This window comes from Eschrichtius robustus, chromosome X (assembly GCF_028021215.1).
Source record: "Eschrichtius robustus isolate mEscRob2 chromosome X, mEscRob2.pri, whole genome shotgun sequence".
Taxonomy (NCBI): Eukaryota; Metazoa; Chordata; class Mammalia; order Artiodactyla; family Eschrichtiidae; genus Eschrichtius; species Eschrichtius robustus.
The window spans coordinates 134,584,523-134,610,263 of record NC_090845.1 but is presented as its reverse complement, the minus strand read 5'-3'; the positions used below and the strand labels follow the sequence as shown (position 1 = coordinate 134,610,263).

The following is a 25,741-nucleotide window of genomic DNA, read 5'->3' as shown; positions in this document are numbered from 1 at the left end:
TGTGGGGTGTCGGGTGGGGGACCGACCGCCGCCTTTGGCTGGAGGGCACCTGCTCGCCCAGCCAGTGACCCGCCCCGCGCGCTGGACCCTCCCACCCTGCCAACAGGCCCGCCCCGCGCCGGGGCCCGCCCGGCCATTGGCCCGGCCCGCCCCGCGGAGAGGCCCTACCCCGCCCTTGGCCCTCCCTGCGCATGGCCCAGCCGCCGGGAGGGCGGCCCCGGCGGGCGGGCTCGGCGGCGCGCACTTCCGGCCGGTGGCCGGGCCCGGCGCGCGCCGCCTCTTCCGCCGCCGTCCCCGCGATCTGGGACCCAGATCTAGCTGTAGCTCCAGCCCCAGCCCCAGCCCCAGCCCCAGCCCCAGCCCCAGCCCCAGCCCTGGCCTGGCAGCCCCGGCATCGCTTCGGAGCGCGGCGGCAGCTGACTGCGCGTTCACGACCCGCTGGGAGCCGCGAGCCCCGCCGCCGTTATGAACATCCGCAATGCGAGGGTGAGGGGCCGGGGCCGGAGGCTGGAGGCTGTCCGCGCCGCGTGGGAGCGGGGCCCGGTGGCCGCGTGCGCATACTCCCGAGGGGCCCGGCCGAGCACCGGGCCAGCCGCCCTGCGCGGAGAAGTGAAGGCCACCGTCCCCGTGGGGCTGGATCTACCCGAAGAGGAGGCCGGGGGAGCCAGGGGCGCAGGGCCGGGGATGCGAACCCCTTCTTTCCGGATGTCGGGGTTCCGTTGGATGGTGTCGGGGAGCTTCCTGGCGCTCAACGTTCATTCCTGGAAGTCAGTTTTTGCACAGCGGCTGTGGGCCAGGCCTGTGCAGAGACAGATAGTCCCAGCGCCCGCCCAGCCCTGTGGGGGGGCGGCTGTCGTTGAGTAGACAGAGCAGGGTTCTAACACGACCGAGGCCTACTTAGTCACCGCAGCCCCCTGCCTGACTGCATTCCACTGCCCTCCTCCCCTGCAGCCAGAGGACCTGATGAACATGCAGCACTGCAACCTCCTGTGCCTGCCCGAGAACTACCAGATGAAATATTATTTCTACCATGGCCTTTCCTGGCCCCAGGTGGGCAGCTGTTGAATTTGGGGATGAGGGAAACCAGGCCGAGGAAATTCCACCCTGGGTCGGCTTGGGACAAGCCGGCGAGGTCGCGCGAGGTCGTGAAGAGTCCGGAGGGCGCATGGGTCGATGAGGCCCTGAGTGTTTCCGGCTGGGGTGGCGGGAGATGGATAGGAGGTGCCTTGAAGAGGGGCGAAGAACAGGGCCAAGGTAGGGGCCGTGTTCCCACCTGTGTCTGTCCACTTCTTCTGGGTTAAGGACGGCGCACGGTGTGATGTGGGAAAACCAAGCCACTTGGCCTGGAAGTCAGGAGCTGTCACTGAACTCGCTGCCGGATCGGCTTCTGTCTCTCACGCACACAGCGACAGGCAGGCGCTGGGGCCAGGTGTCCGATAAGGGCGCCTCCAGCTCTGACAGGAACTTGTTTTCCGCCTTCTCTTTCCTCCCTGTCACCCAGCTCTCTTACATCGCTGAGGATGAGAATGGAAAGATTGTGGGGTATGTCCTGGCCAAAATGTGAGTCACCAAGGACGGAGGGACAAGCCTGGCGCCTGACCTGGGGGCGGGGGGAGGAGGGACACCGACACTGCACGCCTCTGATGCATGCTGCCTGGGCTGGGTCGGGTTTTTTTGTTTCTTGTTAATAGACTATTTCTTTAGTTCAGTTACCTCTCATTAACATGTCGTGGCACATCTGTTACAATGGGTGAACTGATATTACTACATTGTTACAAAAGTTTACATTGTTTCACTCTTTGAGTTCTACCTTCCACGACAAAGGTATAGCAACAGTATCCAATACTATAGTATCAAACAGAGTAGTTTCACTGCCCTCCCTCCCTCCCTCCCTCCCCTCTCCCCGGGAACCACTGATCTCTTTACTGTCTCCATAGTTTCACCTTCTCCAGAAGGTCATATGATTAGAATCATACAGTGTGTAGCCATTTCAGACCACCTTTCACTTAGTCATATGCATTGAAGTCTCCCCCTTGTCTTTTCATGGCTTGAGAGCTCCTTTCCTTTTAGCACTGAACAGTCTTCCATTGACACTGCAAGTGTCTTTTGGCTGCTGCCTGGGGTTTGGAGAGTCCTGGCTCTCCCCCCTCCCGGGACTGGACGCACTTTGGGGTTCACGCCTAGCCCCTCTCCTCTCTTCTTGCTCTAGGGAAGAGGACCCGGACGACGTGCCCCATGGACACATCACCTCGCTGGTGCGTAGGGCCCACCCAGGCTCTGGTGGGGGCGGGGGCGGAAGTTAGTTGGAGCCACCCTGAGGTCCCACCTTTCTCCCACCAGGCTGTGAAGCGTTCCCACCGGCGCCTCGGCCTGGCTCAGAAGCTGATGGACCAGGCCTCCCGAGCCATGATCGAGAACTTCAACGCCAAATATGTCTCCCTGCATGTCAGGAAGAGGTGGAAGCCAGGGCCGAGGGAAGGGGTGGGGGGGGGGGGGTGGGGGATACTGTCTGGTTTTTTTTTTTGAATTTTATTTTATCTATTTTTATACAGCAGGTTCTTATCAGTTATCTATTTTATACATATTCGTGTATATATGTCGATCCCAGTCTCCCAATTCATCCCACCACCACCAGCGGGGATACTGCCTCGATGTGGGTCCTGGGCTGCCTTGGCTTTTGGAGAAGATCGGGAAGTGGGATTAGTGGGGAGGGGGACCGGGAGGAGGGGCAGGACCTGGACGGGACGTGCTGTCCCTGCCTGGCCTAGTCTGTACCGCTCAGCAGTGCCTTATTCCCCTGCAGTAACCGGGCCGCCCTGCACCTCTATTCCAACACCCTCAACTTTCAGTAAGTAGATCTAGATTTTTCTAATGGAGTGGGATGGTCCCCAGGTCTGGCTTATCCAGGTGGCTGAGATGGGCTGAACTACCTTCTAGGCAGGGGCGTGGGGATGGCTAGGGTTAGCTGAGATGGGGAGCGGGCCGTGGACAGCACTCCTGGGGGCAAGAGCACCTACCTGCCTGCCGCAGTCTGCTTGAGGCATGTCGTGCTTCCGGAGGACGCTCGGTGTTTCTTGCTTGATGCTGGTGGCGGCTACGCTGGAAGGGCAGCGCGGTGAGGACGTTGGGAAGCAGAGACAAGGGCCCAGGACAGGAACAGAAGCCGAGGAGCAGAACTGAGAGTGACCAGGCACCCAGAAGCATCTAAGCGGGACCAGAAGAAAGCATAAACCTGAGCACGTCCGCGCAGGAAGGGCCAGTGGCAAGAGCAGCGGAGGGATCTAGAGCCCTGGGTGTCCTAGCGGATGAGGGTGGGTCCACTCAGGGATGTGGCAGTCTCTGTGTGCCCAGCACAGGACAGAGAGAGCCTAGCAGGGAACTGCCCTGCCCAGTACGTTGTGGTGAAAGCCGCTGGAAAGCGAGGCTGAGGTGGGCTGTCCATGGAGGGCCCACTGAGACAGCGTCAGCTTCAGGTTGGTGGGGGATGAGGAGGGACTGTTGGGAAGGGAAGTGGCCTCCGGGCTGGGCATCTGAGGCAGGATCTTTGGCCTGGATGCAAATGCCTCTGGTGGTTGACAGTTCTAGGGTCTTAAGGCTGGCAGGGCCTTTCTGGGCCATCCAGACCGGCTCCCTTTTCAGTGGCAGGGTGCCCAGGTCTGCACACACACCTCCCAGTGCAGGCTTGGCCCCTGAGCTGCTCGGGCTAGGGGCCACGCTGCCTGGTAAAGACCACCAAGAACAGGGGCCACAGCACCCCTCCCCGGTTCCAACTGTTAGGCATACGAGCCAGCCATGCATGCCCAGGAAGTGACAGGGAGCAGGGCGGGGAGGGGAGGGGAGGGGAGGGGACTGCCCAATTCAGGGCTTCAGTTCACAGGAAACCACGGACACAGATCCTTGGTGGCCAGGTTAGGGACGAGGGGCAGTGGCAGGACGCCAGGGGTGGGGGGGAATAAAGGAGCTGGGTGCTACTTACTGTTGGAGAAAGCAGAGGGAAGACCATGTTGGAAATGTCTCCCAAAGGGTCCTTGGGGGGGGGGGGGCAATGACACCCTGCCCCACTAGCAGATGGTGCCAGAAGGCTGAGGAGAATTGCCCCCGATGTGGGTTGCCATCCTTCTCTCCACCTGCTGCCCCCAGGATCAGCGAAGTGGAGCCCAAATACTACGCAGATGGGGAAGATGCGTATGCGATGAAGCGGGATCTCACCCAGATGGCCGACGAGGTAAGCGTCCCGCGGGGCCAGGGCCGCAGTCCCCAGGCAAGGCGAGCAGGGGCGGCCTGGGACAGTTGGAGGCTGCGTCGCCGGGAGTCCTGGCCCTCTTCACCTCAGCTTCCGTAGCTGGCAGGCGGGGAGCCGGACCTTGGTAGGGCTTTAACGAAGGCCATCGGCCCAAGATTCCATTCTCCGAGGAAGAAGCCCGTCCTGCCCAGAGGCTGCTGTGAGAGGAGAGGGAGGAGGCCCCTGGACATGCTGAGACGCGGGGCCTGGGGACGGCTGTGGCTGGCTCCAAGGCTCAGGGGCCAGACAGAACCGGGCTGAAGAGAAAGTCAGGGTTCTGCCCAAGGCTCCTCGGCGGCCAGGGCCGTTCAGAGGGCTCCACAGCAGCCTCGCGAGGGAGCCGTGAGCACCTCCACTTTCTTTTATTTTATTTTTTTTATTTTTGCCTGTGTTGGGTCTTCGTTTCTGTGCGAGGGCTTTCTCTAGTTGCGGAGAGCGGGGGCCACTCTTCATCGCGGTGCGCGGGCCTCTCACTATCGCGGCCTCTCTTGTTGCGGAGCACAGGCTCCAGACGCGCAGGCTCAGTAGTTGTGGCTCACGGGCCCAGTTGCTCCGCGGCATGTGGGATCTCCTCAGACCAGGGCTTGAGCCCGTGTCCCCTGCACTGGCAGGCAGATTCTCAACCACTGCGCCACCAGGGAAGCCCCAGCACCTCCACTTTACAGGAGAGGAAACAGGCCCAGAGGGGACAGTGCCAGGGCTCCCCCCCGGGAGTCGGGCTCAGTCCTGTTTCCTGCCCTGGCTCCGCTGCCTCTCATCCTACCCCCCGGCGCCAGCAAGGGACAAGGCACGGGCGGCGGGAGAGGGCCTTCGTGGTCTAGAGACTTAGGTGCTGTCTCCTTACTCCCGTTTCTCCCCGGGCTCCTGGGGGCAGCTGAGGCGGCACCTGGAGCTGAAGGAGAAGGCCAGGCACGTGGTGCTGGGCTCCATCGAGAACAAGGTGGAGGGCAAGGGCAACTCGCTTCCGAGCTCGGGAGAGGCCTGTCGGGAGGAAAAGGGCCTGGCTGCGGAGGATAGCGGTGGAGACAGCAAAGACCTCAGTGAGGTCAGCGAGACCACAGAGAGCACCGATGTCAAGGACAGCTCAGAGGCCTCTGACTCAGCCTCCTAGAGCCTGCACATGCTCCTCTCCCTGCCCTGGCCTGCCCATCCCATCCTCACCCCGAGAGGTTTCACAATAAACTTCACCCAGTGGCCTTGGGGAGTTTACCTGTGCGAGCGTGCACATTTTTGGGGGTGTGTGTATGCCCCTCTCTGGCTCTTCTGCATCCCTGTGGATGTGGACCTCACATCCTTTTGGCACAGTGCTTCCTGCCAAGCCCAAGTAGAAGGGAAGAGCTTTGTCAGGGCTTTGGAGATGTCTGATAGCTTGGAGCCATCTTTGGGTCCCGGGGGAAGGAAACCCTGGAGTTCTGGGAGCCTTCCGAGCCCTGCTCTGCTGCTGCCTTGCCAGGCTCCGGATGCCTGAGTCCAGCTGCCCGCTGAGCTTCTCTACCAATGTCCTATCTCGGTAATGGCCCAAGCAGCTACCCAGTTGCTCGAGCCCTGGCAACTGTCCTTGATTCCTCCCTCCCCTGCAAACCAGAAGGTCAGCGAGTCCTGTCTGTTCGATCACCGTGATACCCCTTGAATCTACTTCCTAACCCAAGCCTTCATTTGAAAATAATCAGTGGGCTTGCTTTCTAGCATGGTTTTTACAGTTACAGAAGTGAGCCGATAGTACAGAGTTCCCGTGGACCCGCCCCCGTCCCCCGCCGTTTCCCCTATTAATATTTTGTATCAAGTGTTACAGTTGTTTGAGACAAGATTGATACATTGTTAACTACAGGCCACAGTTACATTTCCCTCTGCGTTGTACACTCCGTGAGTTTTGACAAATGCGTAATGTCATTTCATGCAGCCTGTAAGCCCTCTGTTTTTCATAGCTTCAACTCTAACCCTAAAATTGGCTCCTGTGCCTTTCATCCCTGCCATTCCCTCTGGCTGCAGCGCCATTGTTTGCTGCTCCTCATCCCTGGGCGGGCCGCCTGGGCCGCCCACCTCCCAGCGGAGCTCAGCACTCCTTAGCTGTCACTGTACCTTGTGCGCCTGCTGCCGCAGAAGGCACACTGCTCCTCTGCTACGCAGAATAATTTGCTACGGAGCTCGATTCGCTCTCTGGCTGGCGCCTGCCACGTGACCAACTGGCGGCAGCCCGGTACGCTCGTGAGCGGGCCGGGAACAGGAAGATGCGCCTGCGCGCGCCCGCTAACGCGCGGGCTGGCGGGGGGAGGGAGGCTGTGTTCTGATAGGCTCAAATCGCGGGCTTGCTGTCGGAGGCGGAGCCTCGCGCCGCCCTCCGCGCCTGGCTTCAGTCCCTTTCGGTTTGCAAGCCGCGCCGGGCTTCGTTCCCAGGCTCTGATTGGTCCGGCGGCGGCGAGGCTGGGCTCCGCGCGGCGGGCGGGGCGGGCGAGGGGGAGAGCATGCGCGCTACCTCGGCCGCGCCCCAGCGCTGGCGGGAGGGAGCCCGCGGAGGCTCCCATGGTGCTCTGCGGCACACTCCTTCCTCCCTCGTCGGGCCTGCCTTCTGCCCTCTGCGTCCAGCGTCCCAGGAGGGCCCGTTGACGCTCGGCCGCCCCCAGGCGGTTGGGTTTCCTGGGCGGAGGCGGGAGCTGAGGCGAGGGCGGAGGGCAGAGAGGGGAAGCCGCAGACCCGAGTGACCCTTGGGGCCCAGCACTTCCTCCTTCTCTGCAGGACCCGCCTCTGGGAGGGGCCGCTTCAGTAGCTAGGTGCCGAACGGAGGCTGGAAGGCTGAGGGTGGGAAAAGCAGGAGCTCCTGTTCCCTAGCCGTGTGACTGGGGGTGGGCTCTGGGGACGTCTCCCCAGGGGATGAACCTATACACAGAGGTGCACAACCTGGACCGCCATTGTGAAACCTCTCCTGGAAAGCTCATTTGTGGGAAAATGGGAGGGGCCTCACTGTCCAGTTCATGCTCTCGTCTGACGTGGACATCTGTTAACAACCTCCCCGTTGATCTCATCTCCCTCTGGTCTATCCTTCACCCAGCAGACCTGACCACGTCAGCCCTACGGTCACCCCTCAGGACCAAGTGTTCACTCCACTTGTCAACAGGCTTAGCAAGGTCCCGCAGATCTGGTCCTGCCCTTCTGCACCATTTAGATTCTTTGAAGGGGAACAATAGAGCTGAGGACAGAGCAAGCAGTACGGCCTTAAATGCCAAAAAAGCGTCCTAAAAGCCAGGGCTAGTTACTCAAGTTTTTTGGTTTTTTTTTTTTTTTAATTAATTAATTGATTTACTTATTTTTGGCTGTGTCGGGTCTTCGTTTCTGTGCGAGGGCTTTCTCTAGTTGCGGAGAGCGGGGGCCACTCTTCATCGCGGTGCGCGGGCCTCTCACTGTCGCGGCCTCTCTTGTTGCGGAGCACGGGCTCCAGACGCGCAGGCTCAGTAGTTGTGGCTCACGGGCCTAGTTGCTCCGCGGCATGTGGGATCCTCCCAGACCAGGGCTCGAACCCGTGTCCCCTGCACTGGCAGGCAGATTCTCAACCACTGCGCCACCAGGGAAGCCCCGTTACCCAAGTTTTGACACCAGTGGCTGAATGGGGCTTCACGGGAGTATTTCTGGAGTCCTAAAGTAAAAGGACGAAGGAGAGCATTTGCACGTAGGCGCCGACACCAGTTCAGCCGCAGTTTCCTGCGGGCTTGAGCCCTGTGCCTGGCTCTGTTGAATGGGGGAGGAACTTTGGGCGACCAGTCAGGGCTCAGATACAGGGTAGGGGGCAAGGTGTGTTGTGTTGGGTTTAGCCGATGAGGGGCATGCCGTACCGCTGGGGTCCGGCCTGCTCCCAGTCCGAAAAGCCCCAGTGCCCCGTGCACACACTGCACCTGAGAGAAGGGCCTTGGTACTGGGGGTGGGGGGCAGGGAGCTGAGGACGTATGTTTTCCCCTTCTGGGCGAGCGAGATGCTCACAGTTGAAAGCCAGGAAGTACCTGCGCAGACTCCCCTCCCTCCCAGAGCTGCAGGTCCGGGTCACGTGTGCCCACATTTGCACAGAGCCTGACTTGGACATCCACGCACACACATGCCCGGACCCCTTGCACTAGCGCCTACAGGCCCGCCTCCCCTGGGCACGAGCCCAGAGCCTGCCTTCGCCCCTGTCCCCACCATCTATACCCCAGGGATTTCCCTCCCACCCAACTGAAGACAGTTGTCCAGTCTGGCTGGTCACTTGCTACCTGCATCCTGCCTTCTCAGTATACTGGAGAAAAACCTGTTGGCCTGGCCTGTGCCTTCCAGTTGGTAGAGAGGGGTGAAGGGAAACTCCAGCACTCCTGTCTAAGAGAGGCCCCAAGACGCCCCCAGGCTCAGTAAGGCCTTGCTCTGAGGGTGCAGGAAGAGGGCTGCCCCTCCCCAGCCCCCCAGGCCTAGGACAGCAGGTGCAAGCTGCCGGGAAAGGAGGCAGAAGAGTCTCTTCCGGCAGCAGGAAGTGGTAACCACCTATGGGGCAACAAGGCTTGTTCCTCCCCGCAGGGCTGAGCAAGGGGAACCTCAGCCCGAGCCTTCTCTCTGCCCTCCGCCCCCACCCGTTCCCCATGAGGGGGCCTGGAGGGAGCAAAGGCATGTTCTGTTCTCTGGTGCTGACCTCCCTTGCCACCTGGCTCTCCAGGCTCCTTGTGCTTGGGAAGGGTGGGCCCCATCTGATGTCCTGGGGATCTGGGGGAGGCAGGCGACCCAAGGGAGCCCAGGGTCTGGAGCAGCTATGGTGTCACTGCGCACTGGCATTGAGGGCCAATGGCCAGATTGTGCAGTCTGGCAGTGGTGACCAGGCAGCCTTCTGGAGGCTGGGGGGGAATGGCAGCCAGAGGATGCCAGCTTGCCGGGCACCTTGGGGCTCCCACACCGGCCCTGGCAGCCGAACCTTGGGCACAAGGCTGCCCGGGTGCATGCCCAGTGCCTGGGGTGAGGCGACGGCAAGGCCCGGCCCCAGGAGGCACCCCCCACCCCCCCACCCCTCCCCCCATCACCACCCCTCCCCTCCCCCACCCCTCCCCCTATCCCCACCCCCTCCCCTCCTATTCCCCACCCCCTCCCCCCCATCCCCCACCCCCCGCGCCCCCGACCCCAGACCCTCGCGAGCAGTGCCGGGCCGCCCCCGCCCCGCCCCGCCCCGGTAGCCGCGCTGGGGGCGGGGCGGGGCGGGGCGGGGCCGGCGCAGGGTGCTGGCTGCGGGCCCCCGGTCCCAGCGCCCGGCCGGCTCGCGGCCGCGTGGGAGCAGCGGAGCTCGACGGCGCGGCCGCCCGGCGGCCATGGCCACGCACGGGAAGCTGCGCCGGGAGCGAGGGCCGCAGGCGGACCATGAGGCGCAAGTCAAAGGTGAGAGGGCGCTGGGCGCTCCCGGCCCAGTTCCCTACGGAGACACCCGAAGGTCGTGGGGGAGCCCGAAAAGTCCTGGCCGCTGGCCCAGGGCCCGCCTTTCTCCCCCAGTGACCTCCGGAGGGTGCTGAGGGAGGGAACCCGCGCCCCCTGCCCGCCTCTCCACGCCCCTTTGGCCTCAACCGCCGCTGTTCCCCCTTCCTTCCACTCTCCCTCCCTCCTTCCCTCCCTCCCTCCCTCCCTTTGGTAGTTCTGTCCTGGGTTCTCCCTGCACCTCACCTAAGGACTCCGAGGAGGGAAGGGGGGCACCGAGTGCCCCCCAAAAAGTGGCATTCTAGCCACAGTGAAATGGAGCGCTTTGACTTTGCTGACGGGCCTGGGTAGGGGGGTCCGAGAGCTTCGGTGGATGGATCAAGCGATGGCTTTACCCTAAAACCACTCCAGTCCCTGCAGCCCAGTCCCCGTCCCCTCCCTTGGGCACTGAGGTGGCTCAGAGTTGAAGGCCACTGCCTCTGGGTCAAACCGGCACAGTGAATCTTGGCCTGAGGGATCTTGCGCCCTCTGCAAGAGTAGACCTCTTTGGGTTCTGATAAACAAACACTCTGTGCAAATCATATGCAAATCAGCTTTGCAAACTCTTAGTCGACAGCTTTTGTGGGTCTTATTCAGGGCGTGGTAACTCTTGCAAAGGGAAGAAGGCAGCGTCCAAGTGCCAGCGGTTTGAGGCTGTAAAATTTTCTGGTGTCTTCAGATGTGCGACCCCGTATATCGCTCTCAATAGCTCAATTCTACCGATGAAGGAAACCGAAACTCAGAGAGGAGCAGTGACTTGCTCATGGCCACTCCTATAGGTCCTAGGAGGTGTAATGAAATGAACCTCGAATGTCCTTCCAATCCAGAGATGGAGATTCCAACGTAATTATCCAATACAAGCAATTTACACCAAAGTATGCTCGAGTCCTCCCCGTCTGGGAAGGGTGGCCTGCTGCCCAGAGCCAGCTTGAGGTGACCGTGCAGGGCCAGCCAGCTCTCCAAGCCTCGCCTGCAACATTCCTCAGATGGAGAGAATGACCCGCAGCCGCATCCCCCAAATGTCATGAGGCTGAAGGACTTTGGAAACTCTTCAGTCAGCAAATATGGGTCAGTTCATTAACACTGAAAAAAAAATGGGGGTTTCGAGCAAGGCTGTCTTTAAGATGTTCCTTGCCTGCTCTGGGTCTCTAATGATTTTAGCTTCTGTTCCCGTACCCCCCGCCCCGTGCCCCCACCCCTCCTGCCCAAAGAAACTTCCTACTATGCTAGAAAAACAGGATCACTGTCTTGACACCCGAAATTCTGAAAGGTCAGCATAATCGTGGTTTGGGAGGCCATCTTTTCTGCTTTGCTTGTCAGCAGAAGTGAGACCGAATGCCTCGCTCACAGGAAGTGTTGTTGAGGCCCAGTCCTGGCTCTGCAATTCAAGCATACGTGGATTCCATCCTTCCTTTTGATAGATGTTTTGTATGCATCTGTTCTGTGCCAGGCCCTGAACATACAATGCTGAGCACAGGAGAAGCAATCCCTGCTGTCATATGGCTCACAGGTCTAGTGGGGGAGACATATAGTAAACAACCTATCACACAATTAATTTCAATTATGATGAAAACCACTATAAAGGGAGAGCGCGGATGTCAAGAAAGGGGACAGGAAGAGGGCCAGACCTGGTCTGGGGGGAGGTTGGGAAGGGTTCCCTGATGAGCGCATCCCAGCTGAGATCTGAGAGCCTGGGAAGCCTGGGGAGCTAGGTAGGCAGCGGCTCACCGTGCTCAGACCCTGCCGACTCACCGTCTGCCTGACACCAGGTCCGAATCCCAGCCAAGGCTTGGCTGCACCGAACAGAAGAAACGAAACAGTTTGGTGTGCTGGCCCGTTGGGCACTGTTCACTTGTAATAGGTCCCCAGGGAACTGTTGCTCCACGAGGAAGGGGCAGACGCCAGAGGACAGTGAGGCAAGCCGGGACATCTCAGATCTTTCTTGGAATGAAATGAAATTTACTTTTATCCCCAAACTGTTACCCTGATTTAATGAAGACTCTCCTGATATCAAGTGGCTTGGCCTCGGACGGTGTAAGGAGACTCTGCATTGGTTTCACCTTCAGGAAGCAGTCCTCGCCCGGGCTTCCATTTACCCAGCTTGACCCCTCGGTGGAAAGAGAGCGCTCTCGTTCAGTCGCTGCGGTGCAAGCGCAGGGAGGGGATGGTGGCCTCTGGGCCTGTCACTGAGCTAGTCCCAGCGGTGGAGGAGGGTGGAGGGGCCGAGGGATGGGTTATGCAAGGGCCACATCTGGGGCACCTGGAGTCAGGGAGCGGAACCCAGGGCCTGAGAGTAGGAAGGGGACATTCTCCAAAGGGAAATCAGAGGAGGAGATGGGGATGCTGAACAGGCAGGACCCATGGAGGCTGCCACATGCCCCACAGCCCGTGGGACGTCACTGGCGGGACAGAAATCCACATGGTACCAGTACCGAGCTGTTCACCGCAGAGTTCTTTCCGACAGCCACCCTGGGTCCTGCCACTTCCCACCTCCTCCCAGGCTGGCTGCCTGGCCCAAGCCCCTGACTGTCTTTTGCCTGGACTGGTGCAGTAGCTGCCACCTGGGCTGGGCACGTTTCCTCCGTCACCTGACCTCTGCCCTGGCTCCCCACGGCAGCCCGAGGGGCCCTGAGTGCGAAGCCGGACCCCCATGGCTCCGCTGCTGTGGCTCCCCTCTCCCTCGGCGTCCAGCGGGGGGTCCTCCCCAACCACGGGCCTTGGCCATCCCCCCCCCTCCCCTCGCCTGCGCAGCTCTCTCCAGCCACGCTGGCTCCACGGCCCCTCTGTTGCTTCCTTCGGCTCTCTGTTCCAGTGTCGCTTGTTCCTGACCACCCTCCTCTCAAAGAGCGCCTCCTGTCCCCACCTCGTGCTCTGTGCTGTCTTCTCAGTGCCACCTGTTCCGACACGTTCTAGCGCATGCCTGTCCCCAGGAGGGTGGGCACCGTGTCCCCATGTCTAGACTGACAGGGTGCATAATCAACATTATGCTGAATGAAGGAGTCACTTAACGTCCCTTTTTTGGACAGCGATTAGTAAGTGGTGACCCGCTTGCCAGAAGCCGAGACAGTGCGTTATGTCCCCGGGATGCCCAGGGCTCGCCAGTGGGTTGCTTAAGCTCCTCATTCAGGCGGTTCTTTGCTTTAGATCTGTGTGGGGAAAGTTGCCAAATCAAGTCAGCGATAAGGTGTCAGAAGCCAGCAGCGTGGGGAGCGGGGTGTGGCTCTCTCTGCTGGGAGGTGGGTAGTTAGGAGTCGGTACTGGGAACAGAGAACAGACCAGTTGCCTCAGTCCCGTCACTGGTCAGCCTCCTCCAGCTGGTCTGGCCCTCCCGCTGGGGCTGCCCTTTCTCCCTGGGGCTGCGGGCAGCGTTTCCAGCCAGCGAGGCCGCAAGTTCACTGCAGGTTTGGCAGAGCGCCGTGGCCACCCCGCGCCTGCGCAGCCCCGTGTGTCTCTGTGTTTGTGGGGGCGGCCACCCTGTCTGGGGTCCTGGGCACCCAAAGGTCAGGAAGTGGCAGGGGAACCGGGGAGTCATGGGAAGCCCAAGTGCCGGGTGCTCCCACCATCCCAACCTGCTCCGAGCCTCCGGGACCCTCCACACTCCCTCTTGCCCCTGGCCCTTTTTGCAGGGCTCTGCCCTCTCCCTGGAAGGGCCTTTCCGTTCTTCCTTCCCGGCTGGTTCCCTTCAGCCTCAGCTCAGAGGTCCCCTTCCTCAGGCCCGCCCCGAGCCGGCTGGACGGCAGACCTCCCAGGGGGCCCGGCGCTCACTCCACTCTGCGGCGGCGGGTCCACTGCCCCAGCCTGAGCCGCGTCGTCCCCCACCCCACCCCCCGCCCCTACAGAGATGCGCTGGCAGCTGGGCGAGCAGCTGCGCTGCCTGGAGCTGCAGGGCGAGCTGCGGCGGGAGCTGCTGCAGGAGCTGGCCGAGTTCATGCGGCGCCGCGCCGAGCTGGAGCTGGAGTACTCGCGGGGCCTGGACAAGCTCGTCGAGCGCTTCTCCGGCCGCGCAGGCCGCCTAGGGGGCGGCAGCCGGGAGCACCAGAGCTTCCGGTGGGTCCTGGGGACCGGCCGGTGGGGCGACTGCGGCAGGGCCTGAGGCCCCGCTCCCCGTCGGTCTGAGTGCCCGTCTCCCCCAGGAAGGAGCCGTCCCTCCTGTCGCCCTTACACTGCTGGGCCGTGTTGCTGCAGCAGACGCGGCAGCAGAGCCGCGAGAGCGCGGCCCTCAGCGACGTGCTGGGTGGGCCCCTGGCCCAGCGCCTGAGTCACATCGCGGAGGATGTTGGGCGCATAGTCAAGAAGGCAAGGCCCCTGCCCTGGGCACGGGACGCTGGATGGCCTCAGGATCTAGCGAGGGCAGCCCATGGGTGCCCGATGCAGAGGTGTCGTGGCTGGGAGGGCCCAGGAGGCCGGGGGGCGTCGGGCAGAGGGGAGCCGGTGGGAGCCTTGAGTGCCGAGCTGAGGGCTGGCCGCCGCTGCAGGATGGAGGTGGGTGGTGCACTGGGGCGGGGCTGTGCTCAACTCCCCTCCTCCCCAGAGTAAGGATCTGGAGCAACGGCTGCAGGAGGAGCTCCTGGAGGTGGTGTCAGAGCTTCAGACGGTGAGAGCGCCGCGGGGCCTGCCCGAATCGGAGGGAGACCATCACCTCACATCTCCCCGAGCCAGGCTCAAGGAGAGGCCTGGGTTTCGAGGACCGCAAGCTCGGCCCTCTCTCCCTGCTCTGGCCGCTGGGTGGTTGGGCAGAGTGCTCAGGTCCGAGTCCCGGACGGGCTGGGAGGGGGAGGGGGAGGGCTGGCTGCGGCCGTGGCCTTGAGCAGGGCTGCCTGGCCTTGGGCCTCCTTGCAGGCCAAGAAGACATACCAGGTGTACCACATGGAGAGCATGAATGCCGAGGCCAAGCTCCGGGAAGCCGAGCGGCAGGAGGAGAAGCGGGCATGCCGAAGTGCCGGCACCGAGGCAGGGCCCCTCCGCAAGGGCTCCCTCAAGAAGGGAGGGCGGCTGGTGGAGAAGGTGGGCCTGGGGGGCAGCCGTCTGTGTCCAGAGGCTCTGGCTCCTGGTCTTTGTCCTTCCGAGTCCCGGCCCTGGCAGGGAGGTGGCGTGGAGCAGGAAGGCAGGGCTGGCTCTGGAGGGCTCCCCAAGCTGGGGTGGTAGACAGAGGGGGCAGGAGAAGAGTCACTAGGCCCGGGACACCCCGCATGCTCCTAGCTGGTCTCCCCCACCAAGCCCCGCTGGGCAAAGAGAGATCTGGTGCCCCGAAGCCTGGGGGCCCTTCCACCCACCCGTCCTTGCCTCACGCAGTGCTGTGAGATTGCAGCCAAGCGAGCGGACACGTCGAATGGGTGACTGAGTGACAGGAGGGGAGGAGGAGTGTTTGAGGCGGTCCCTGAGGAAAGGATGGGGACGCTGAGGCTGGCAGGGTCGCGGAGGAAGGACATCATGACTTCGGGGCCAAGTTGTCTGAGGGACCTGGTGGGACGGTGGGTGTAGCTGTCCGCGTGGGGAAGGGAGGGGAGAGAGCGTGTGTCGCGGGTGAGGGTTACATGGGAGGCGGAGCTGGGGCCGCGTGGGTGACCCTGGGGCTTGTGTGGTCCTGAGCAGCGTCACGCCAAGTTCTTGGAGCACAAACTTAAGTGCACAAAGGCGCGCAACGAGTACCTGCTCAGCCTGGCCAGCGTCAACGCGGCTGTCAACAACTACTACCTGCGTGACGTCCTGGACCTCATGGACGTGAGTGCTGGGGGGGGGCAGGCGGGGCCGGGCGCCGGTGCGCCGAGCCCGCCCGAGCCGTGTCCTCGCTCGTCCCCCAGTGCTGTGACACGGGATTCCACCTGGCCCTGGGGCAGGTGCTCCGGAGCTACACGGCCGCCGAGAGCCGCACCCAAGCCTCCCAGATGCAGGGCCTGGGCAGCCTGGAGGAGGTGGTGGAAGCCCTAGACCCTCCAGGGGACAAGGCCAAGGTGCTGGAGGTGCACGCAGCCGCCTTCTGTCCCCCGCTGCGTTTCGACTACCAGCCCCATGAGGGGGATGAGGTGAGGGTCTCTGCCCGCCCCTTCAGGCAAACGGCTTTGTGTTTTCTGGTCTTCATTGTGATGGTAGGTAAGTGGAATGAATTACCTTACATTTGCTAAGGAGTCGAAACTCCTGAATGCAGCTTATTTCTCAGACCCTCCTTCAGTGGCCTCAAGGCAAATGAGGCTCTGAAGGTTTCCGGACTTGCGTTTGAAGCCAGCAGACCTCCGCAGCTCACTTCTGCGGTTCAGCCAAAGAACGCACACCCCCCGCAAGGGCAAACACAGCCAGGATGCCACTGGTTTTGAGGCCAGCGGGTGGGTGGTATATAGCTGTCCGTATACTTTTCTTTCCAAGGTTCTGTGTACCTTAGACATTTCCTAATGCAAACTTGCGGGGAAAGAAACCATACAAACAGTAACATATAACTAGGCATCTTTTTTTTTTTTTCTTTTGGGCCGCACGGCACGGCTTGTGGGATCTGAGTTCCCCGACCAGGGATCGAACCAGTGCCCCCTGCAGTGGAAGCTCAGCGCCCTAACCACTGGACCGCCAGGGAAGCCCCCACTAGGCATTTTTTTAATGCACCTCCGAGCTATCCTTTTGTTTACCGGTTTATCCTCATGAATGTTGTGCGTGGACTGGGGTTACACTGAGCTTTTACTTACTTAATTTGCATTTTGACCAAAGTTGTATCTGAAAAAGTGAAACGTTACTCAAGGCGTCCAGTGGCACACAGCCCTTCTCTGACTCACCCGTTCTGTTCCTGATTCCCACTCCCCAGACACAGCCCCTTCCCAGTCTTCTAGCTGCTGCCTCTGCTGCACGCAACGCGGCAGGTGCTGCCAGTGCTTTTCCGCTTTCCGCAGGCCCTACGACCTCCTTCCGTGGATGATTAGGGCTCCTCCCCACATCACCATCTCCCAGCGCTAGTCCTCTCCGTCTTTTCCCTCACACCAGGCCATCTCTTCAGAGCCCTGCCCTGGAGCCGTCCAGTCCCGGGCTTGTAGGCCTGTGAAGTCCAGGACCTCCCTTCCCCATGGTCCTGAGCATTCCTGCCATTCTCTCCTGCGTTGGGCCGTCTGTGTCCCAGATCCTGTGTCTTCCTCTTTCTTGGTTTATTACCCTTGTTCGTGTGGACATCTTCCCCCATACTTTCCTGACTTCGAATGTCTGAAAAAATGTCTGTATTCTATCCTTGAAATTGATTGGTAGTGTAGTTGGGTATAGAATTCAAGGTTGAAAATCATTTTCCTTTTGGAATGTTAAAGGTATCACTTCAAGCTTTCAGTATCGTAGGTGAGAAGTCCAATGCCATTCTGATTTCTGGACTGTTGCACGTGACCTGTAATTTGTCTCCCTGAGCTTTTAGTATAGTCTCTTTCCCTCGTGTAAAATTGTGTGATGATATGCCTTGGGGATCCTTTTTCCTTCATGGTGCTGGGCAACCAGTGGGCCTTGTCAGTATGGAAACTTGTGTCTTAAGGTTTTGAGCTCATATATTCCTTTGGTAATTTCCTTCCCTTAATTTTCTTTTCTCTTGCTTTCACGAATTCTTGTAATTTGATGTTGAACATCATGGGTTGACAGTCTAAGTTCCTTGTCCTTTTTTTTTTTTTTTAATAAATTTATTTATTTATTTTTGGCTGTGTTGGGTCTTCGTTGCTGCATGCGGGCTTTCTCTAGTTGTGGAGAGCGGGGGCTACTCTTTGTTGCGGTGCGCGGGCTTCTCATTGCGGTGGCTTTTCTTGCCGCGGAGCACGGGCTCTAGGCGTGCAGGCTTCAGTAGTTGCGGCACGCGGGCTCAGTAGTTGTGGCTCACGGGTTCTAGAGCGCAGGCTCAGTAGTTGTGGTGCACGGGCTTAGTTGCTCCGCGGCATGTGGGATCTTCCCGGACCAGGGCTCGAACCCGTGTCCCCTGCATTGGCAGGCAGATTCTCAACCACTGCGCCACCAGGGAAGCCCTAATTTCCTTATCTTTTATCTTTCCTATTTCTCATCACTGTACCTTTTAATTCTGCTTTCTTAGATATTTTTTCGACTATTTCTTCCCGCCCCTTGTTGAATTTTTTTTTTTTTAATTTACTTTCATATTTTTTTGTTTTTAAGAGTTTTGGGTTGTTTTCCAAATTCCTATTTAAAATAGCCCTTTCTTCTTGTTTCATGGATACAATATCTTCTCAAATCTTTCTGAAATGTTCATCCTTTTTCTCAACATTTCCCCCGGTTCCCTGCATTTTCTCTGTTTTCTTGCTTTGATCTATGTCTTCCACTTTAGAGCTCTCCCTCAAACGGCTGCCAGCTCTTGGCTGTCAATTCATATTTCAGAGGAGGCACTGAAGAGAGGTGCATTACGTATTTGATGTGTGTGAACAGAGCTTGTCAGCAGTGGGTTTCCCCACAGGGTGGCTGGGCAGGGACTCAGATCATTGCTGCGAGGGACCCCCACATCACGGGGAACTGGGGGTGTCTCGGTAAGAGGGTGCTAGAAAGGACTCAGAGGACTTGGGCAAGGGTTAGGGGACTTGGGGGAGGGGCTTGGCTCTGGCTTGGATGCTGTCAGGAAACAGGGGTAACTCTGACAGGGTGTCTTAATAAATCTTATTGAGAAGACGGGGCAGGGGTGGGTAAAGGGAGGCTAGAGCCGTCACCAGTGAGGAAGGAACCGTCCCTCACACTAGCTGGGACACAGGGAGGTTTGCTCATTTTTGTGGCTTGGCCAAAGTTCTTGCTTTGGTCTGTGGTCAGACGCGCTGATGACTTGATCTCGTTTTTATCTTCAGCCGTCATGGCCACAGTGGCTTTGTCTGATGCTGACGCTTTGTGACATTCCTTCTGTCCAGCAGGCCCACACTGAGGCGCAGCTCTGAGCTCCTGGCCAGCCCCAGATGGTGGCGGCTGCTGTGTTCTCGCTCATCAGTAGGGACTTTTGTCCCCTTCCTCAGCAGTGACTGGTGTCCCTGAGTCCAGAATCCCTCTGATTTACCCTTTCCACAGAGTCGATTTCTAGTTTTCTGCCCATTATGTGGGCTTGAGGGGGTGGGTCTTCTAATGTCAGTGTTTTCTAGGGCCTGGATAGAAATTTTATAATCGTGGTAAAATATGCATAAGATTTACCATTTTGTCCGTTTTAAGTGCACAGTTCAGTGGCATGAAACACCTTCACATTGTTGTGCAACCATCACCACCGTCCATTCCCCAGAACTTTTTCATCTTCCCCAATGGAAACTCTGTCCCCATTAGACACTAACTCACCCTCCCCCTCCCCCAGCCCATGGCCCCCGGCATCTACTTTCTGTCTCTAGGAATCTGGCTACTCCAGGCACCTCATACAAGTAGAATCATATCCTATTGGTCCTTTTGTGACCAAAGGCTTATTTCACTGAGGATAATGTCCTCAGGGTTCACCCATGTTGAAGCATGTATGAGAATTTCCTCCCTTTTTATGGCTGAATAACATTCCATTGTATGGAGAGACCACACTTGGCTTGTCCTTTCGTCAGCTGCTAGACACTTGGGTTGCTTCTTCCTTTGGGCTGTCAGGAGTAGCGCTGCCGGGGACGTCCGTGCACAAGTCTCTATGCGTGGGGGTGTGCGCCTTCCCCTCGGGAAGGTGTCCTTGCCATGCTTCAGATCTGGCTGTACGCAGCGTCAAGGCTGGTGATCCTGTGCATCGGCCACCAAGGCAGCGAAAATGGGCCCCAGAGACCTCGGTGCCTGCTGCCCAGCCCCACCCTGCGTCTCAGGCGTGGCCCTCAGCCCCCTGGATGCTGCCCTCTGCAGGTGGCTGAGATCCGGGTTGAGATGGAGCTGCGGGACGAGATTCTGCCCAGAGCCCAGAATATCCAGAGCCGCCTGGACCGACAAACCATCGAGACAGAGGAGGTATGGGTGACCTGGCCCTGGGTAGGGACAAGGACCTGGAGACATGGAGCCGGGTGGCCATGGCCTGCCCTCCCCCTTCCTTCCGGCTTGGACTCCCTGTCCCTCACCTGTCTCCCGCTTCCCCCTGTCCTGGTGCTGTCCCCTCCCCCAGGTGAACAAGACGCTGAAGGCCACCCTGCAGGCCCTGCTGGAGGTGGTGGCGTCGGAAGATGGGGACATGCTCGACTCCTTCCAGGCCAGCCCCTCCACCGAGTCCCTCAAATCCACCAGCTCGGACCCAGGGGTTCGGCAGGCCGGCCGGAGGCGGGGGCAGCAGCAGGAGACCGAGACCTTCTACGTCACGGTGGGGAGGCGGGGCCAGGAGGGCGGGGGGCCGGGGAGGCCCAGAGCTAGGACTAAAGCCTTGGACTCTCCCTGGGGCTTCACAGAAACTCCAGGAGTACCTGAGTGGACGGAGTGTCCTCACCAAGCTGCAGGCCAAGCATGAGAAGCTGCAGGAGGCCATTCAGCGAGGTGGGCCCCACTCCTGGCCCCCTGAGCCCCCTCCCTGCCTCGCCACCCCCAGGGCCGGGAGCGGCCGCAGCTTGGCTCTCCTCCTGGGTCCTCGACCCGGCCCACGTCCTCTCCACCCAGAGAGGGTGCTTGGCACACCGGGAATGAGCCAGCGAGGATCCCGGCCCCTATCCCGCCTTTTGTCCTGTGACTGCCCTCGGCCTTCAGGCCGCCCTCTCCCTCTGCGGTGTGTTGAGGACCCTCCCGGCCCGAGAGACACACCACCGTTTTCTCCTCCCCAGGTGACAAGGAGGAGCGGGAGGTGTCTTGGTGAGTCCTTCGTGAGGGACCAGCTTGTCCCGAGGAGCTGTGAGGTCCCCATCTCCCCTCTCTTTGGGAGCCGGCTCTGTTGCTCGTTCTTCGGTGGCCTGTTTCCCACTTTGCCCAGTGGGTTCTGGAATAACTCGCGAGCTCCAGCATGCTGTTTGGCTGGGCCAGGGTGTCGGGGCAGCCTAGTCTCCACGCCCACTCCCCTCAGAGCCAGCTCCTGTTCACGACAGGACCCAGTACACACAGAGAAAACTCCAGAAGAGCCGCCTTCCCCGCCCCAGCTCCCAGTATAACCAGAAGCTCTTTGGGGGAGACATGGAGAAGTTTATCCAGGTACTTGCTTTGCGTCACCCGCCAACCGAGTACGGGCCCCTCCCCGCTTCTGCTCTCCCTCCAGCCCCGGGGGCCGCCTGTGAGCCCAGTATCCTCCGCCCGCCCCGGCCACTGGTCTCCTGGGTGGGCCTTTGTCGGGCCTGCACTGATCAAAGGGCCCGTCCCTAACTAGTAACGGAAAGCCTCGGGTGGTAGCGATTTTAGGGCTGAGGAGTTGAGTTAACAGAAGCAAGGGTGTCCGCGGGCCCCACTTCGGGGGTACTAGAGAGGGAAGTAAGGGAAGCAAGAAAGATCAGAAAAGAAAAAATAACACTGTCATTTGCAGGATGTGATTCTGTATGTCATGGTTCAAAAGAATCAACAGATTATTTAAGTGAACAAATTTGGGTTTCACGACGGTACTTGATTCGAGGTCGACATACGGAGTTCGATGGCATTTCCACATGCCAGCAATAAACAGTTAGCAGGTAAAACGTAAGGCATGGCCCGAGATTGAGCAGGTAAAACGTAAGGCATGGCCCGAGACGGCACCAGGGATGTCGGACACCTGGGCATGCATCTCGCAGGCCTTATTGCTGACCGCATAACGCGTTAAGAGAGAATAAAAGCGAGTGAGTGACGAGGCAGGACGTGCTGTGTCCACAGTGGCGGGAACACCCTCTCTGTCCCTGTCCCCAGAGCTCAGGCCAGTCTGTGCCCCTGGTGGTGGAGAGCTGCGTCCGCTTCATTAACCTCAACGGTGAGTAAGACCTGGGCCCTCCTGCCGCTGGCCTGGCGCCCGATCCTGCGGGGAGGGGTGGGGAGGAGACTCGGCGCCCACTGGCTCTCCGTCCTCCCGCAGGCCTGCAGCACGAGGGCATCTTCCGGGTGTCGGGCGCCCAGCCCCGGGTCTCGGAGATCCGTGACGCTTTTGAGAGAGGTGGGGACCGGCGGGGCCGGGGGTGAGGGTGGGGGTGGGTGGAAGAGCCGGTGTAATCCGCCTTCTCGCCCCCTGTGCCACCGTGTCGCCCTCAGGAGAGGACCCCCTGGTGGAGGGCTGCACCGCCCATGACCTGGACTCGGTGGCAGGCGTGCTGAAGCTCTACTTCCGGTGCCTGCAGCCCCCGATATTCCCCCCAGAGCTGTTCAGAGAGCTGCTGGCTTCTGCGGGTGAGGCGGGGGTCCGAGGCGGGCCCTGGGGGGGGGCCCTCCCCGCTGGCCTCCACGGCTGCGCTCACGGCTTCTCTCTGGGCTGCCGGCCTCGGCCGCAGAAGCGGAGGCCGCGGCGGAGCGGGTGGAGCGCGTGAGCAGCCTCCTGGCCCGGCTGCCCGGACCGGTGCTGGTGGTCCTGCGCTACCTCTTCACCTTCCTCAACCAGTGAGTACCTCTTGGGGCGGGGGCAGGGGCGAGGGCGGTCGGGGGGGCCCCAGCCAGCCGCTCGCGGGGGCGAGGGGACACCGGGCCGAGAGCCCCCTGCCTGTGACCCCCGCGTACCCCCAGCCTGGCCCAGTACAGCGATGAGAACATGATGGATGCCTACAACCTGGCCGTGTGCTTCGGGCCGACGCTGCTGCCCGTGCCCGCCGGGCAGGACCCGGTGGCCTTGCAGGGCCGGGTGAACCAGCTGGTGCGCACGCTCATCGTGCAGCCCTCGCGGGCCTTCCCGCCCCCGGCCCTGCTGCCCGGCCCTGTGTACGAGAAGTGCATGGCGCCGCCCTCTGCCAGCTGCCTGGGGTAGGCTCTTCTTCGCGCTGCCGGGAGGGAGGGAGGGGGGAGGTCCGGCCGACGGGAGATGCCTTGTCCGCTCATCCACCTCGCTCTGCTCTGGACTGCAGGGACGCCCAGCTGGAGGGCCCGGCGGGGGAGAACGAGCCGGAGCCGGAGGCTGGGAGCCTGGCCCAGGAGGATGGTGAGGGGGGCGGGAAGGAGGGCCCCACCCTGTGCCCGCCCTGGACGCCCACTCCACCCCTCCCCCACACTGGGGTCCCCTCTTCTCCCTAGACCCGGAGGGGGTTGTGGAGGCCGTGGCCTGCTTTGCCTACACGGGCCGCACGGCCCAGGAGCTGACCTTCCAGCGGGGGGACGTGCTGCGGCTGCACGAGCGGGCCTCAGGCGACTGGTGGCGGGGCGAGCACGCCGGGGCCCGGGGACTCATCCCCCATAAGTACATCACGTTGCCGGCGGGGTGAGTGAGTGAAGTTGGGGCCCTTCCTGGGAGGCTCTCCTTTCACCCGGGCTTCTAGCCCTTGCCCCGCCCCGAGTCCCAGCTTCCGTAGGCCCGGGGTGGCCCAGAGTGTGCCTTTCTGACTGCTTCTGGCCAGCACTGAGCCCTCTGGCCCCCAGACCCCAAGCCCAGAATGAGCGTTCTAACAGGCAGTCTTGTCTTTCTGGCGCCAGGGCAGAGAAGCTTGCTGTGGGCCAGGGGCTGCCGGCCGCCGGGGAGCTGGTGAGCAGCCCAGAGGCCCTCCCGGCCATGGAGCTTGTCCAGAGGTGAGCAAGGGGAAGACCCCTTCCGGGGGCCCTGCCCGCCCACCCCAGGCTGGAGGAGGGTGGGGTCAGTCCTCAGCCGCGTGGAGAGGGACCGGCCTCACTGTTCCCTTTCCCTTGGCCGCGCCCCGGGCTGGGAGAAGCCACTGCCAGGCAGCGCAGGGGCTCCCCAGGGCCCCCGCCAGGCCCACTGTCTGTGCCCTGCAGGCCAGAGCCGTGCACCCAACCCGAGGCCCCTCTCGGCACACCCGGGGGCCCCTCTGGGCACAGACGGCGCTGCTTGGTCCCAGCATCCCCGGAGCGACATGTGGAGGTGGATAAGGTGAGAGCTGGGAATGGCCATGTGGCAAGTGGGGGGCACCTCTCGGGGGCGGGTCTCTGCTTCCCCTTATGAACCGGACTCTTCCGTCCCAAGGTTCAAGTCTGACCTTCCTGACCTCAGACAAGCCGGTGGAGCCCAGCCTAGGGAGGGGCAGGCCGGCAAGGGTGTGAGTGCAGTGGGGAGGGACGGGCCTGGAGGCAGGGTAGAAGGGAAGGGGACCCGGGGCTCTCACATTTGGGCTTCATATTCGGTTCCTGAGTGGGACGCGGTGAGTGGGACAGGCTTCAAGGCTGGCATCTAGAGCCAGGCTAGGTGAAAGGTGGTGACATGGCAGGCGCTTGGCGAGCCAGGGAGGATGGAAGGGGCAGATGGAAAAGAGACTGAGGGAGGTGGCTGACTGGGGAGCCAGGCGGGGTCGTAGTTCTTGTAGGGGGAGAGAGCGGGTGCCGGATGCGGCCCCGGCCAGGGGTGCAGCCTGGGGACAGCCGGCTCCCTGCTGTGTCCGCTGGGCCCAGCACGCCGCACTGTGGGCTCCCAGTGGGCACCGCCGGGCTGAGCCCCGGGAACCGTGTGAGCACTTATCACTCCATCTGGGGTCTGCCCAGATAACCCAGGATCGTCTCCCCATCTCAAGATCCTGAACTTACATCTGCAAAGGCCCTATTTCCACACACGGTCCCAGCCCAGTGCAGGGGGCGGGGGCGGGGTTAGGATGTGCACGTCTCTCTCTCCAGGGGCATTTCAGCCCCTCCTCCCTGGGCTGCAGGGGACCACTGGCCCTGGAGGTCCGGGCACGCTGGTGGCCCCCGAAGCCAGGGGGTGGTGGCTGTGATCTCAGCCAGGGAGCGAGTGGGAAGAGGAGGGGGACCCGGGGCCCAGCCAGAGGGGCTCCCATTTCAGGGCTGGGCTGAGGATTGCTGTCCCCGGAGGAGACGGTGACCGCCACACCAAAAGTGGCAGGAGCGAAACCGGGCCAGGGAGGGGCGACAGCTGCGGGGCCCACGGAGGGGAGGGGCCTGGGGACAGGTGGTGGCCGAGGACTTTGTTTCAGGGGATGGAGGAGTTTGGGCAGCGGAGGGTAGGAGGGCCTCACTCCTGGGTCAGCTGGCAGCACTGATCTGGGGGCGGGGGACTGCCTGGCCAGGTGGGGGCCGCTCACACCGATGCCCTGCCTTTCTCTCCTCTCTGCCAGGCCGTGGCGCAGACCATGGACTCTGTGTTTAAGGAGCTCTTGGGGAAGACCGCCGTCCGTCAGGGCCTCGGGCCGGCGTCCACCGTCTCCCCTGGCCCTGCGCCCCGCAGCCCAAAGCCCGTGGCCTGCGGCCGCCTCGGCAAGAACAAAGGCTTCTCCCGTGGCCCTGGGGCCCCAGCCTCACTCTTGGCCTCCCATCCCCAGGGCCTGGACTCACCCCTCAAGCCGCACTGAGGTGCTACTGGTTCCTCTGCAGGCCCCGCCCCGCCCCGCCCCAGGCGGCCACGGGCGAGACCGGCCGGGCTCCCCAGGCCCCTTGCTTCTCCCTGGTCCTGTGCAGCATGCCTGCTCGTGACTGTCTGCAGAGAGGAGGACGAGGCCGCCCCAGCCCACCCCTGCCTCCCCCGCCCTGGCTCAGGCCCCTCTGGGAGGCAGCCGAGGAGGGAGGCTGGGGGCAGGCCCCTCCTGGGCTGGCCGTGAGGGCTTGTCGCTGGTTGTCGGGTGCTCGGTGCCCTTGCTCAGCCGAGGGTGCCAGCCTGGTGTTGGTGGCCATTCATAAAGTCCTGGGCATTGACTCCTCGACGCGAGCCAGTTCTCTGTCTCGGTGGGGCTGGGCAGGTGGGTACAGGGCCAGCCCCCCGGCACCCCAAAGATGGCAGGTTGGGAACAGCTTCTGCAGGGGGTTCCTTGGCACAGGGCTGCCTTTGAAGGCCTGCGTGGCGGGTTCCAGAGCCGCTCACGTGTCTGTGGTTGCGGGAGGGCTCTGAGAATCTTTCCGCGCTGCCCCTGCGCCCACTGTTACCCTGATCCAAGGAGACTCGCCAGGTGGAAAATGAGCTGGAAGTTTTATGACGGGGAGAGTCAGAAGGGAGGGCAGAGGGGGACTAGAGAGGCGGGGAAAGGAAGGCCCCCGGCCCCACCCCTTTCCTTTCTCCTGGGCCCCCCCTCCCCCCGCCGGGACCTCCATCAGCCGGCAGGGCAGGCGCTGGTT

The 25,741-nt window shown here is 61.5% G+C and overlaps 1 protein-coding gene across 5 annotated transcripts; it reads left to right on the top strand.

The window, feature by feature from the left end:
- The first annotated feature begins 241 nt into the window (after positions 1-241).
- LOC137756642 (N-alpha-acetyltransferase 10) lies at positions 242-25,330 on the top strand. 5 transcript variants are annotated; one of them, XM_068533054.1, is made up of 22 exons: positions 4,151-4,225; positions 13,567-13,774; positions 13,861-14,023; positions 14,259-14,321; positions 14,567-14,731; positions 15,320-15,448; positions 15,529-15,750; positions 19,514-19,615; positions 19,767-19,958; positions 20,044-20,128; positions 20,410-20,437; positions 20,668-20,770; positions 21,449-21,509; positions 21,612-21,689; positions 21,785-21,919; positions 22,021-22,126; positions 22,250-22,483; positions 22,585-22,658; positions 22,751-22,934; positions 23,147-23,239; positions 23,444-23,558; positions 24,751-25,330. In XM_068533054.1, the coding sequence occupies exons 2-22, from the start codon at positions 13,569-13,571 to the stop codon at positions 24,982-24,984; spliced, it is 2,772 nt and encodes a 923-aa protein (XP_068389155.1). In that variant the 5' UTR covers positions 4,151-4,225; positions 13,567-13,568; the 3' UTR covers positions 24,985-25,330. The 5 variants fall into 5 exon arrangements, with proteins under 5 accessions (XP_068389156.1, XP_068389158.1, XP_068389157.1 ...); XM_068533058.1 differs by lacking the exon at positions 4,151-4,225 and adding an exon at positions 9,556-9,655; XM_068533055.1 differs by lacking the exons at positions 13,567-13,774; positions 13,861-14,023; positions 14,259-14,321; ... (16 more) ...; positions 23,444-23,558; positions 24,751-25,330 and adding exons at positions 242-486; positions 952-1,050; positions 1,502-1,560; ... (2 more) ...; positions 2,801-2,848; positions 5,157-5,491 and having other exon boundaries at positions 4,141-4,225.
- The last annotated feature ends 411 nt before the right edge of the window (positions 25,331-25,741 follow it).

Excerpts from the sequence above, each read along its gene's own strand:
- LOC137756642 (XM_068533058.1), top strand. The coding sequence starts at position 9,589 with ATGGCCACGCACGGGAAGCTGCGCCGGGAGCGAGGGCCGCAGGCGGAC. Across the intron at positions 15,751-19,513 it reads AGCCCCATGAGGGGGATGAG|GTGGCTGAGATCCGGGTTGA; the intron begins GTGAGGGTCTCT and ends TGCCCTCTGCAG. Across the intron at positions 19,616-19,766 it reads AAACCATCGAGACAGAGGAG|GTGAACAAGACGCTGAAGGC; the intron begins GTATGGGTGACC and ends CCCCTCCCCCAG.